This window comes from Triplophysa rosa, linkage group LG14, assembly GCF_024868665.1.
Source record: "Triplophysa rosa linkage group LG14, Trosa_1v2, whole genome shotgun sequence".
Classification (NCBI taxonomy): domain Eukaryota; kingdom Metazoa; phylum Chordata; class Actinopteri; order Cypriniformes; family Nemacheilidae; genus Triplophysa; species Triplophysa rosa.
The window spans coordinates 14,747,760-14,761,923 of NC_079903.1; the positions used below are offsets into that span (position 1 = coordinate 14,747,760).

Consider the following 14,164-nt stretch of genomic DNA (forward strand, 5'->3'; position numbering starts at 1 on the left):
AGGGGGCATTAAAAGCCCTTGGCCACTTTTTTCTGTCAGCAAACTGCTGAACCAGACACACACACACACAGGATTGTGAGATATAATAGGCAGTGAAGGATACCTCTTGCCTCCAAGTTTGCTTTCCAGGGAAAACACACACTGAAAAATGGGGGAAAAAATGGCTGAAAATAACCCAGCATTTTCTAGAGTGTAGACAACATGTTAACTTCCTACATTACCCCAGTATACTGCCTGAAAAGGCATCATTTCACAGATTTTGGACGTAACCACAAGATGAAAACTCCTCACTGCAAACACATTCTCTCTCCCTTTAATACGTGACCGTAATAAAACACCAATTTTCCTGGATTACCGCACTGTCTCTTTCAAGGGTCTCTATTACAAATATTGCAGTTACGGCAGAGGCATTAAAGTGTCGACGGTGCCCCAGCTCAGTTTTTAACGGCATAACTTAAACGGCCACAAATTGATGTATTTATCGGAGATGGCACCACTGAGAATACACGATTAGAAATGGCCCATTTGCAGTTCTTAAAACTGCTTTTCACAGCATAGACCCACTCACCGACAGTTCTGTTCATTATGCCTTTAGTATTGAGGCATACCTCACTCATTTCAGAAAAAACCACAGGTGGAAATACAGTTCTGTTGGCACTTTTTCGCCATCACTCCGCCCACCACGCTCTGATGTTTCACGTGAACCACACGCACGAGCCCCAGCCCCCTGTCGGTGTTCTTGCAGACACCTGTATGCCTTGTTCCTCAAATTCGATTAAATACACCAAATTTTACGGTTCGCCCAATGCAACAGAGATAGCATGAAGGTGGTGATCAGCCAAGGACCTGTGTAATTTCAGCACAAAGCTATAATCTTCTTCTCCCTAGGACTTTATTCAGACCCCCGGCCAACATATTACATCTTATGAGAAAGTCAGGCTCTGTGTAAGCTTTAATTAGCTGCTAATTATATGGTTGTGATTTGGCTTCGCAATATAACATCACATTAGAAGAAAGTTTTTAATTTGGTTGCAGAGGATGAGGGCAAAGTGAAAAATAAAGTAAATGATCTATGAAAAAGGGTATTTGAAGAATAGCTGTGTCATTTCGGGGGTCAGTGACATGGGCGCTTGTGTATGTCTGAAGCTGACAGGCGTTCTGATGAAGAGGTGACGGGTGAATATGAAAGAACAAGCCAAGACGCAGTCATCAATACACTTTTTTCTCAAACACACACACACACACACCAGATTAAAAGGCAGAACACACACACACACGACAATACACTCTCTTTGGCTCAAGGTCAGGTATAGTTATATGCTTTTTATCATAGCTTGTATCTTTCTCTTCATATTTTTTAAATGCTACAGCCTACATCATTTGTCCTTACATAATGGCGTTAACGTGCTTCTGCAGATGAGGCGAGGTACACCCGAGGATCTCCCCAGGAGAAAGTGGGCGACACTGAGGTACCAGCACCTCGTAATCTGGTTTCAGTTCCACACTGGCTGCCTGTAGGAAGAGGAAATAAAAACCAAAGGTGATGCTGAGACCATAGCAGGAAATATCCGACAAAAAGAACAGTCATCTTCAACACATCCCGACACCCACAGGCTTTCTCTTAAACAAAGAAAAATGAAACCAGTGCCAAATAATTAGGGCAAGTAGTGCTATAGTAATGTTATGTAGGTGGGACATTAGTTACAGTTTTCTTTTGGTGAAGTGGAGGAGATGACACAAATGCAATCAAATGAACGCATGCATTCACACTACTCTGACCTCCAGAGCCGGGCCCACACACATATGACAAACACAGGCTGTGTACACCTCCAGAAATAACACGGGTCATTATTAGGCAAGCCTTCACAGAACACAAAAGTAAATTTAATAGAGAGGGTCAAAATGAAAGTGAGAAGGGAATACAGAAAGTGTTTAAATTTATTGAAATAGTCTTATCCATGTTTAAGATCACATAACACACCCACATACACAAACATTCGCAATTATGGGAGAACTCAAACATACAAACAAACAAACACATACGCACACACACAATCTTATATGATTTTAGAAATCTTGAAGCAGGAAAGTAAATGATGGAGAGAGAGTAAATGAAGCAGAAAACATCTTGAACCGCAGGGAATAGTTACAGCATCACCGAATAAGCAGTGGAGTTCAAAGGTCACCTGCAAGGCAGCAACGAACTGGATGGTGCTGACGAGGGCGAGCGAGTGGCCAGGGGTAAAGTTGAACCTGAGCGAGTCCAGAAAGTGTGCAGTGTCAATCTGAATGTCTACAAACACATACAGCATCTTGATTCCCTCTGTGGAGTCAATGGGGACTAAAGACACAAGCACAAAAAACATTAGCACACTAAAAAAGGTTTTAGGTTCTCCTAGTGGTTATTATAGTTTACCAAAACTAAACATTTGAAATCAAATAAAATATCATCTTAAATATTATTTGAACAACATAAATTACATGAAAATGAGACATGTTGCCTTTATACAAATAAAGAACTAAATAATACAATTACAAAAGCACATTGCTAAAAATGTTACTAAAATGAACATGAACTAAAAATGTACAAATGAAAGCTGATTCAATATATTATTAAAACCACGATAAAAAACACAACTGTTGGTGTGCCATGTGTACTGAATCCAGACCAGTGCTATCAAAATGACATTGAATTAGAAATGACACAATTCGCCATATTTCTTATGGAGAATTTCAAAACAAAACGCAACAAAAATCTGTGTTAATCAGCCCTTTTCAGACCTAAAGAACAGTGTTGGGTAAATTACTCTGAAAAAGTAATTAATTACTAGTTACTAATTACACATTCGATAATGTAATTAGATTACTGTACAAGTTACTCTCTTCAAAAAGTATTTAATTACTTATTACTAATTACTTTCTATATCCTACATCAACCTTGATGAGTTAAGTGATTCAAGGATAGACATGAAACGGCTCTTTTAATTCATTCAAATAAATAATATAAAACTACATAAAGTATTATTATTAATTACAAATGTGAGAATTATACATTAAAGCATGGATTTTGAAGTTAGACTTTGAATTTTGATGTAAATTCCTCTTCTGCACACACATATATTACGCAAAGTATTTACTTTAATTACATCAGAAGTAACTGTAATTAAATTACAGAAAAAACAAGAGTAATCCCTTACTTTACTTTTTCAAGGGAAAATTAATTAAATTACAGTAACTAATTACTTAGTAACTAGTTACACCCAACACTGCTAAAGAAGACAACGCACCAAAAAGGGGTAAGCCATTTAATTAATATTTATTAATCCCATTCATTTCACAACCCATTTAAAAGATAGCAGGGCTGAAAGAGGGACGTGGGCTTCAATCTCCGCCCATCTACATTATCATTTAACGCTGACGGTCATAATTGCAGCTCTTCTTGGTCCATTTTTTAAAGCTCCATCTGTAATGGCCATTTCACTGCTATCAGGCAAATGTCATTGGTAGGAAGCTTTTGAAACACGGGGGCCGTTTAACTTTTAAAGAACAGGAAGAGACCAGACAGTCAGACAAGGAGGAAAGAAAGGGCAAAATAATGTTGCTCAAAGCAGGAAGTAGGCGGAGACTTCCAGGTAAGAGACATCTATGAAAGAACACATCACCTGGAAAGCACAGAAATTTTAAAGTCCCTGTGAACCGGAAGTTGCGATCGTTTTTACTTCCGTATTTTGACGCATTTCCGAGTGAAATGGAATTTCTAATGAGAAAAATAGTGGGTATGGCTTTCTCTGCGATTTGTTCGGATGTATAAAAACAGCTGTTTCATTTTGAAATGAATTAGCCAATTTCTTCACTATTGCATAAACTGAATGGTCAAAATGTGCTTTTTATATTTTGTCTTGCTTTTCAATATAATACAATATAATTTAAAATAAAATAGAGCAAAACAAGTAGGCTATATTAAAACAACTAAAATGAGCCCTCTCCCTTCATGAATAACCTATATTAGGCGTACTGTACTCTATACAAAACACTACATTAAAAAGTGTCATTCAACATTATAAGCTAAAAATATGAATAAACGAAAACTGTTGGATTATTATAGGCTACACTGCAAAATGATTTACAAAAAAAAAAGCATCCATGCAAGCAATTCTGACTGACAACCATTTCAGTTCACGTCTCTCCTCCAAACTCCGCCCACAAAAGCTGACTGTTGCACAGAACATACTTTGACAGGTTGTTTAGTACAGGGAACTGTGTGCACTCGACCATTGTATGATGTCAAAGGATGCCGCGAGCAGCGGGGCTACTGTCAGACCGCCCGCTCCAGTCTGAAGTACACAAGTTACCGACCGGTAAAGATGCTTTCATTCAGAAATTTACTGTGGTGCGGCAAGTCCCGTGCTGTGTCTTTCTCTGACACTTAAAAATGCCCCACACTGCCGACACGTTTACTGCATTAATAGTGCGCACGTCGCGCTCTCTCTCTCTCTCTCTCTGTGCTGGTTGCTGCTTGATCATATCACACGTAATGCTTTTTTTGCTATTTTCGGCCTAATATTTTCGGTTGCCGAACATTCGGTGCATCCCTATAATATACGTCATCTAAGATGGATAGTCATTACAGGAAGGAAGTGCGTTTTCAGATTTTAACTGAAGATTATGAGGGCACACAAATTTTAAAAAGAGAATGACCCACATTGATAAACTATTTACAATAAACAATATTTCATGAAAAAATATGCATTGTAATTTTTTATTTCACTGGGACTTTAAGCATCATATTTGTATATAATCTCAAAGCTGACGTATGTTTAATGTTAAATGCTTCCTCCTGTTCTTTACAAACACGTCTATAAATAAACAATTTGCACGTTGATTGTTTGAGATTGTTTTAAAAAAGCCACAGAGCATATTGCACAGATGCACAAACACTCGAAAAATGACAACATCCAGAAAAAAACAAAGTGCTGTTGATTTGTTACCAGAGGAAGTGATGTACTGGTTGGAAGAATGGTGGGAGGAAAAACTGACTGTGGCGATAAAGGTTTGGTAAGTGGGTCAGTATCAGAATGTGATGCATGTATGAAACACACACTGGCAGGAGCGTCTTTCTGCAGGTGTTAGAAAACTAGTAAAAGATAGACAGGGGGCCTGGAGGGTTTGAGTTAAGTGGAATCAATCCATTTCTCTTATCCAATTAGCACAGCAGACTGAGAGCACTTACTCACTGCAATAGGGAGGCTCAGAGTTAGCATTTTAGGAATTCTGGTTCCATCTCTCCAAAGTATATGGGTTTTTTTAATGGGTTTTTGGTAAATCGCCCAAAATAAGGTCTGTAAACAAAACCTCTAAATATTTTCACATTTTATTCTAAGACATAAAACACACCAATTACAAACCGTTTGTGATTTTTTAAAGGCTTATTGCGTCTTAAAAATGGCGGTTGCAAACAAGTTGCAAAAAGCGACTACTTCCTTTGGCGGGGACGTTAGACGTCATCGCGCATATAAAGCTCACAAATAATGCAACATGGGCACAAACATCTTACAACATAGATGCGGATTAATTCACGGAGAAATTACTTAATAGGAAACACATTTTTAATAAAGTCAGAAAGAGTTGTCGGAGGCTTGGTGGTGGTGACGTTGATATCGAGCGACCTTAAGTGTAGTCTGTTTATAGCATCCTGCTAGCTTTTTACTTCTGCCGATTGTATTTCGGCTTCAAAAGTAACACATGTGGTGTTAATTTGTAAAGATTATCTTGATAGACCAAACGTGTAAACATCATAAACCTTTGTTAATCACAGAGCTTATTTTTTGCGCTCTTCCAAAAGTCTATGGGAAAAATGCATAGGCTTTCGGTCGAGGGAACCAGCGTGGCGCTTACTTCCAGGTTAGCCTACAAAAATACGTCATCTCTGAGGTACTGGATTACAGATTCTGTCAATAAGAGTCGTGGATTCAGTCACCATCTTCATCCACATTCTCTTCCCTTACACACATACTCACAACTCTCTCTGGGTTAAAATATTAGCAGATATGTTTGAAGAGGTTCATAAAGTCAATGAAATTGAAAGACTGCTCTTTTCTCTTTCATTTGCACCGACTGTCTAATGTAGAGACGGCATAAAAAGCATTTACACAGAAATTATAATTACAGAAATGATAAAAACATTGTTATAAAAATGAAATGATTATAGAAAAACGAAACAATAGATTTACTTTCATCTTGTTTTTAAGTCCGAGCAGCTTATTTCTACATCAACTTCCATTTCCAACATCTTCGAACACAATGAAGTGTCAATCACACAGAACATCTTATATTATTAACAACTTCTCATTATCCAAACAATGATCAAGTCACTCTAATGTGACGAATAAATATAAATTATAATTCAAAGACTAAAGGCCTATTCACACGCAGTACAAACACAAGATCAATATTAGTCAACAACATTAGCTTTTGTGTTTTCTTCCCCCCCATTAAACCATCAAAACATTGCAGCTTCAAAGCTGACTGTCACAAATACGGAAGAAAAAAGCTAATTTAACTTATCACCAGTGTTCTATTGTGTTTTGCATTACAGGCCTGTGAATGACCAGACTACATTGTGTGTTCAATCAGGTACTGTATGCATAAAGTACTAAAAGAGACTTACAATCATGTCACAATTTGTCACAATCTGTTGTAAGAGCCATAAGATCTAAACTAGGACTGTCACAAAATAAAATAACAGCCAAAGATTGCCAAAATGAATGCTCAGATTAGTTTTATTTGAAAAAAGACAATGATAACAACAAAATGTTACATGGGTATAATACTATCACCTACTATTCTGGAAAGTCAACCAGATGCTGGTGCTGGATTATTTACAATATTATCATATGTTTAGTATAAACACAATATTGATCACCCAGATTACTGATATTATGAATATTGTCAAAATCTTTATATTGTGACAGCCTAAACTGAAAATTACACATAATTCACAATGTTTACGACACACCCATGCACATACTCAGATGTTTTGACTTTGACTGTCTGTGTATATGTGTGTTTTGCCGCAGGCTTCGGCCCTCAGATGCAAGATTAATATTCCCTTGGCCAGCTCTGGTATTTGGGCGAGGTGTGATTTTTCTGAATCTGCCGGAGATATATTGGCCCTATCGATTTAGCATTTCCTCTACTGTATGTTGTGCTGCTGACAGACAGCAGGTGGTGAAGGAATGGCCTGCTCCTGGTTGGCACGTCCAAGCCTTTCAAAGGACAACCTTAATGCATGTGCACTATTGATCTGCTGAGTAAACATACGGGCAGGCTCACACAGAACGTCTGCTATCCCTTACACATCACAGCTTGGACCGGCTACCACACTGAGCTATTGAGAGCGGCTCGGCAAAGCACTTCAAAATTATAATCCATACGACAACGACACTACTTCTCCTTATCACGACCCACTGTCTCCAGCCTTTGCTCTTAAAAGACCCCTGGAGATTTTTTGGCCTCCATTCTCCATAATTGTTTTCAGAAATGCTTGTACCCGTTAATGAAAGACCTTGAAATGGATCACTGGAAACCAAAGATGTGTAGAAAGATGGCATGCTAACATTATGATTTGGAATGTCATAACCCAATGACAAGAGCATGTTTATATTTCGATCAAGTCTCTTTAAACTACACTGAACAAAATTATAAACGCAACACTTGTTTTTGCCCCCATTTTTAATGAGCTGAACTCAAAGATCTAAGACTTTTTCTATGTACACAAAAGGCCGATTTCTCTCAAATATTGTTCACAAATCTGTCTAAATCTGTGTTACTGTTAAATCTTGTGCACTTCTCCTTTTCCGAGATAATCCATCCACCTCACAGGTGTGGCATATCAAGATGCTGATTAGACAGCATGATTATTGCACAGGTGAGCCTTAGGCTGGCCACAATAAAAGGCCACTCTAAAATGTGCAGTTTTACTGTATTGGCAGTGCACACTTACGCAGTGCAACACATCTCCTTCGCATAGAGTTGATCAGGTTATTGATTGTGGCCTGTGGAATGTTGGTCCACTCCTCTTCAATGGCTGTGCGAAGTTGCTGGATATCGTATATGCTGATTCAGAGCATGACATGTCACATGTCATGATAATGCACGGCCCCATGCTGCATCTGTATACAATTCCTGGAAGCTGAAAACATCCCAGTTCTTGCATTGCCAGCATACTCACCGGACATGTCACCCATTGAGCATGTTTGGGATGCTCTGGATCGGCGTATACGATATCCAGCAACTTCACACAGCCATTGAAGAGGAGTGGACCAACATTCCACAGGCCACAATCAATAACCTGATCAACTCTATGTGAAGGAGATGTGTTGCACTGCGTGAGGCAAATGGTGGTAACACCAGATACTGACTGGTTTTCGGACCCCCCGGACCCCCCCAATACAGTAAAACTGTAACATTTTAGAGTGGCCTTTTATTGTGGCCAGCCTAAGGCACACTTGTGAGATTTGTGAACAATATTTGAGAGAAATAGGCCTTTTGTGTACATAGAAAAAGTCTCAGATCTTTGAGTTCAGCTCATGAAAAATGGGGGCAAAAACAAAAGTGTTGCGTTTACAATTTTGTTCAGTGTATATGAATAAGAATTGTGTTTGTTTAACTCACTGAGACAACTGTGCCCATAATGCACCATGAAGTCAGCTCCCAAAGCCCGGGCGGTGAAGTCGTCCACACAGCAGGCCCCATATGTCACGTCTCCCATCACCAGAGTGTCCGCTTCTGTGAATCTGACAAAACAACATAATCAACCAATCAAGGACTTCGATCACCAACCTATAGCAAGCCATAAGTGAAACGAAGGGTCCACACAGTCAGCCGATCAATCGCTAAAAAGAGGAAATGTCACTCAGATGGCCATGTCTCTAGTTAAGTGGGCACCCGCTAACCGTAAGAGCCAGATCGCTGCAGCTCGACTGCGGGTGGATGAGCTCTGTGTGGTCTGCAACAACATCTGAAATAACCTTCAGAGATGACAGAGCACACTACACAGCTAATGTGAACATCTGCCATTAGTGAATGCTAAAATTCAACAAAATTTTGAAAAGCTCAGTTCTGGTTGTATTTTTTTAGATTAGTAACTAACATGTTAGAATGAGCTATTTCTATCTAGATACACCGCAGGTCCTCTTACATGGAGTTCACCATGTTGTTTCTACAATAGCCCTAAATGGACAAACTGCACTGCAGAGCGAGCTTTGTAAATACGTTATCTCCACTGCAAAGAAGTAGGATTGGGAATCATTAGAATTTGATCGATTACGATTCCAATTCTGATTCTGCCAATTGATTTCGATTCTTATTGATTCCCAGTTTCGATTACAGTTGAAGTAAAACATTTAGATATCAACCTGTATGGTCATTTAGCCTGCTTATTGACTTGTTTGTAAAAAATATCTATATTTATGAGCACCGTTTTGTGTATATATGTATACACATAGAACCATGTTTTATCTGATTTACTACAATTTTTATTACCATAGTTGAACTACATCATGGTTAAACTGTAGTAACTATTATGAAACTATGGTTAATATGTGGTTCCTGTGCTTTTTAATGCAAATACTATAGTTAAACTATGCTGACTATAGTAAAAATATTTGTAATTTTCATAAGGGCTTTTATTGAGATATCAGCAGATCACGCAACATGTGTACTTTTCTGAAAATATGCACACATGAATTGATAAGAGGAATTCAAATTTCAATCTCAAGTATCCGATTCCTATTCCTTTTGTTTCCGATCCGATTCCTAGCCTTTCGATTGCGATTTCAAATTGGAATTGATTTTCGATCCCCAACCCTACAAAGAAGTGAAAACGTGACGACATTTTAGTTCTGTGTCAGTCACCGTAGTGCTTCGAAAGGGAGGGGTGGAGTAATGCCACGGTCAGATTTGACTTAGAGCATGCGAAATTCGTTCGGACGGTGCAGCGAAAATGAGCATGAGCGATTCTTCCATCTTTTACATCCATTACTGTACCGAGAGGTCACGCTGTGACGTTTTGATCTTCTATTGGTCTCACGCACTCACGTGACGCGACTGAAAATCACAAACATGCAAGGAAAAAAACTGCTAAATAATTAATTTGTCACAGAAAGAAATTTTCATTCAACAGTTTCATGGCCAGTAAAAAATACCGCTCACAGTAATTCCTATACATTTCTCACCAAATATCTTTGATCAATTCACATTTTTCCACCATTGGAACCTGAATGTAAGCATTATAGCTTTAATGTGCTGCTCACTACCAAAAAAGTCAACCGAGGACGCCAAGCAACTCCATAATGTGAAGAGCCCATCATCACCAGTTTAACACACTGTAAAGAGATGCTGCTACAGCTCGCCCTTGGCTTCCTTCCTTCACTTTGTAGGACAAGCATTCCAGTGAGGTGCATCTCTGAGGAGCTGTTTGAAGAGCCAACGATCTGTTTTTGTTTGCTTCTGCAGCGGTCTTTAAGTGTTAGCACATCTATTGACTGGCGCAACGCTGCCGCCTTTCCTCTGTGTGAAATTTAAATGCAGGATAAACATGAGACAGGGGCACATAAATTATGAGTGCAAGAGAGAAAACGAGAGAGAGAGAGAGGGAGAGGGAGAGGGAGAGAATGAGATATGAGAAGAGAGTTGTGGCTGTTGTATGGTAAGCTGGCTGTCTGGAAGCAGACACATTTAGGACAGGTATTATTAATAGAACAGAGACACATTTTCTCTCTTTATACACACACACACACACACACACACACACACACACACACACACACACACACACACACACACACACACACACACACACACACACACACACACACACACACACACACACACACGCACACACACACACACACACACACACACACACAACACACCTTCGCGACTAAGCCTCTTCAACACATTCACCTTCCTAACCTTACGTTCAGACTGTAGCTTTATAAACTGGCTAACTCTTTGACACAAAGTACAGTCTGTGCAGATATCTGTGTCTGGACTGCTTACAAATATAAAAACACACCTTGTCTGGTCAGGCCAACTTCTTTTTCTACTTCCTGTCTGGACAGAGCGATTTCTAAAAGTGCTATAGCCTCTCTTTCTTCTCAGTCTGTCAAGCTGTGTACGCGTTTGCCTCTCTGGCGTGCCCTGCCCTTCACTCTCACCCTGTCTTTTCCTTTTACCAAATCCTTGGCGGATGAATGTGCTCACGAAAACCTGTCATAAGAATGTCCTAGTCAGATTTTACCAAAGTAAAATTAGAAAAAATCTTTATGTTTAAGGAAAAAAAATAGTGATGCACCGAAATTTTGGCTGCCGAAAATTGTAACTTTACTTTAAAATTGTATTTCATAAGAATTCATTCATTATCGGTTTTAGGGCTGCAGCTATCGATTATTTTAGTAATCGAGTACTCTACTGATTTTTCCATCGATTAATCGGGTATTCGGATAATAAGTACTTTTTCTTTATGTGTAAATAACAGGATTTGGCATCTTTTATGGACTCAATGCAGCCGGAAAACAAGTTTCACTCGCAAAACAGACTAAAACTAAGTAAAATAGCAGTTCACCATTTCAATAAGCTCTCACTTATTTATCAGCATGAGAAATACGTGTGAGCGTGTGAACAGACTAAAATGCGTGTGTCTCACGGTGAATGCGAGAGACCCCTGTAACATGAATAGAGTTTAGCGGGCTGTGTGTCAGTAATAACGGTCCGTGGGGAAACGCAGTGCTCCGTGTGTACTGTAGTTAAATGGATTAAACGAGGCTTCGAGGCAACAAAAATTGCCTCGACGATTTTTTGTATTCGAATTACTCGAGTTACTCGAGGAATCGTTTCAGCCCTAATCGGTTTCGTCCGAAAGAAAAAGAGGCCAAAATATCTGGCGCCCCCGCCTCTCCCTTCAGTGCTCGTGCTCACTCTCACTCTGCAACCCACTCTAGCTGTTATCCCAAAGGACGATAATGTAAGCCCGCCATAACAAAGGCTAAAACTAATAACTATAACAAGAAAAGCTCAAAACCAGCGGACAAAAAAAATCACACACAAGCTCCATGTGACCGCCATTATGTTTCTTTATTGTCGGAGATCACGCGCATTGACTCGTGCGTGTTTTAAAGCCAAACTTTAAACACAACAAACTCTTCATTTGTGAATGATCAGCGGAACGATCTGTCAGTAAGTGACGATAGCTCACGTGGACTGTCATCCGGCAGGTGCTAATATCACTGAAGCTCATTTTAAGCCTGTTTACATGAACAGATTCACTGCCCCTCTTCGGTATCGGTTTCGGTCCAGAATTTTAATTTCGATGCATCACTAGAAAAAATCAAGGACAATTACATCTTTTGTATTATGACATTCATGCATATCCATCCCAATGGAAATGAGGATTTGGGTGAAGAGGTAGCATTGTAAAATATTTAATGCTCTACTGTACTTCAACAATGTATATACCATAGACCGAATAAAAGCCCGCAGCTTCACTTTTCAGGATGTGTGAGGCACACCCGGTACATACTATTAAAATACCAACAACTTTTACCTCAAGGTCGGCTTGACGCATATCAATTTTAAAATACTCTGATTTTTCGAGGATTTACATGACTGTGGGAACTCTGTTTTTTTAGGATTGAAATGTAACTACGGCTTGTTTTCGTGACATTCACCCAGGTTCTCTGTGTATCGTACATATACACACTCAAAGACACACAGAGCCAAATTATTGCTTCTTCCTCTGCATGTGTCTCTCATTCATGGCTTACTTCTGTAACCCAGTGCCCCCAAACACGCACGCATACACACAATTATTGCCATGTGAAGGACACAGGCAGGCAGCCATCACGTATGAAGCACACGGAGATGGACGAGAACTTATCTTGTAAATAAATATTTGCTTTAGTAGATGTGATTAGCCCACCCTTTCTCTCATCAAGGTCCTTCTCCTCCTGCTGCATGTTCTACATGCACGAGTGGGCGGTGATATCGCAGGCCCAAAAACAACATATTTACAAATTAGATAATTCTTTAAATAAACGACCTGTACAAAGGGCGCAAAATATTTAAGGACTTGAAGGGATAGTTCACCCAATAATAAAAATGTTGACATCATTTATACACCCTCGTGTTGCTTTTTTGTGGAACATAAAAGATATTTTGAGGGTTTTGTGTCCATACAATGGAAGTCAATGAGGTCCAATGTTGTTTTAATTTCCCAAGTTCTTCAAAATATCTTCTTTTTTTCTGCAGAAAAAGTCATGCATGCTTGGAATGATATGAGGGAGAGTAAGGAATGAAATAATTTCCCATTAAAGGTCCTGTGTATGAAATTTAGTGGCATCTAGCGGTGAGGTTGTGAATTGCAACCAAAGGCTCACTCCAACGCTCACCCTCCCTATCGAAGCACTACAGTGGCTGACACAGAACTAAGATGTCACGTTTTCGCTTCTTTGCCGAAGGAGATAACATAGTTACGAAACGCGCTCTGTATAGCAGTTTGTCTGTTTAGGACAATACATGTGCAATCCATCAGTGGTTGATTCACTGATTTTGCCTATTTTCTTAAATGTTTACTTGAATAATGAATAACTGAATATTAAATAAACATAAGTACATAAAAATATGTCAGCAATGTTTATACAATTCAGTGGTCAATGCACCGTCTGTGTTTACCTGCATCTCATGTTAATGTTAATAATCAAACCGAGGAAGAATGTGGAGCATGAGAAAATTGGATATTATTTAAAAAACCTTGCATGTTTTACAAGTAAACAAAGCCTTTATTTGCTCTTTATTTAATCTCATTTCTGTCCAAGAGAAACAATTGGGATATTACAATCTCATTAGTGATTTTTCAATCCAATGAGTATGCAAATCTTTAAGCAAAGCTAAAACATTTTGTGGCCACTTAATGCCTTTAAAGCCGTGCACGTGAGTCAAATCTGAGGTGTTTGCGAATCTGTCGCCTGTAACGATGACTAACGTGGCGTGCAGCGGCAAATCACATGCCAACGTTCATTGTCAAGTTTCCTTATTCGTGCAGTAAATCCGATTAACACAGACGAGAGGGGCTTGTGGATGAAACTCGGAAATGTATTAATATAAA

The 14,164-nt window shown here is 39.1% G+C and overlaps 1 protein-coding gene across 1 annotated transcript in view; it reads right to left on the minus strand.

Annotated features, from left to right (window-relative positions):
* Positions 1-14,164, minus strand: part of dph1 (diphthamide biosynthesis 1) — a 75,842-nt gene that overhangs the window by 20,032 nt on the left and 41,646 nt on the right. Inside the window, exons 4-6 of the mRNA XM_057351221.1 lie at positions 8,674-8,795; positions 2,187-2,341; positions 1,391-1,512 (exon numbers count right to left, since the gene is read on the minus strand). Coding sequence (XP_057207204.1) covers positions 1,391-1,512; positions 2,187-2,341; positions 8,674-8,795 — 399 coding nt within the window. The remainder of the gene's footprint in view (positions 1-1,390; positions 1,513-2,186; positions 2,342-8,673; positions 8,796-14,164) is intronic.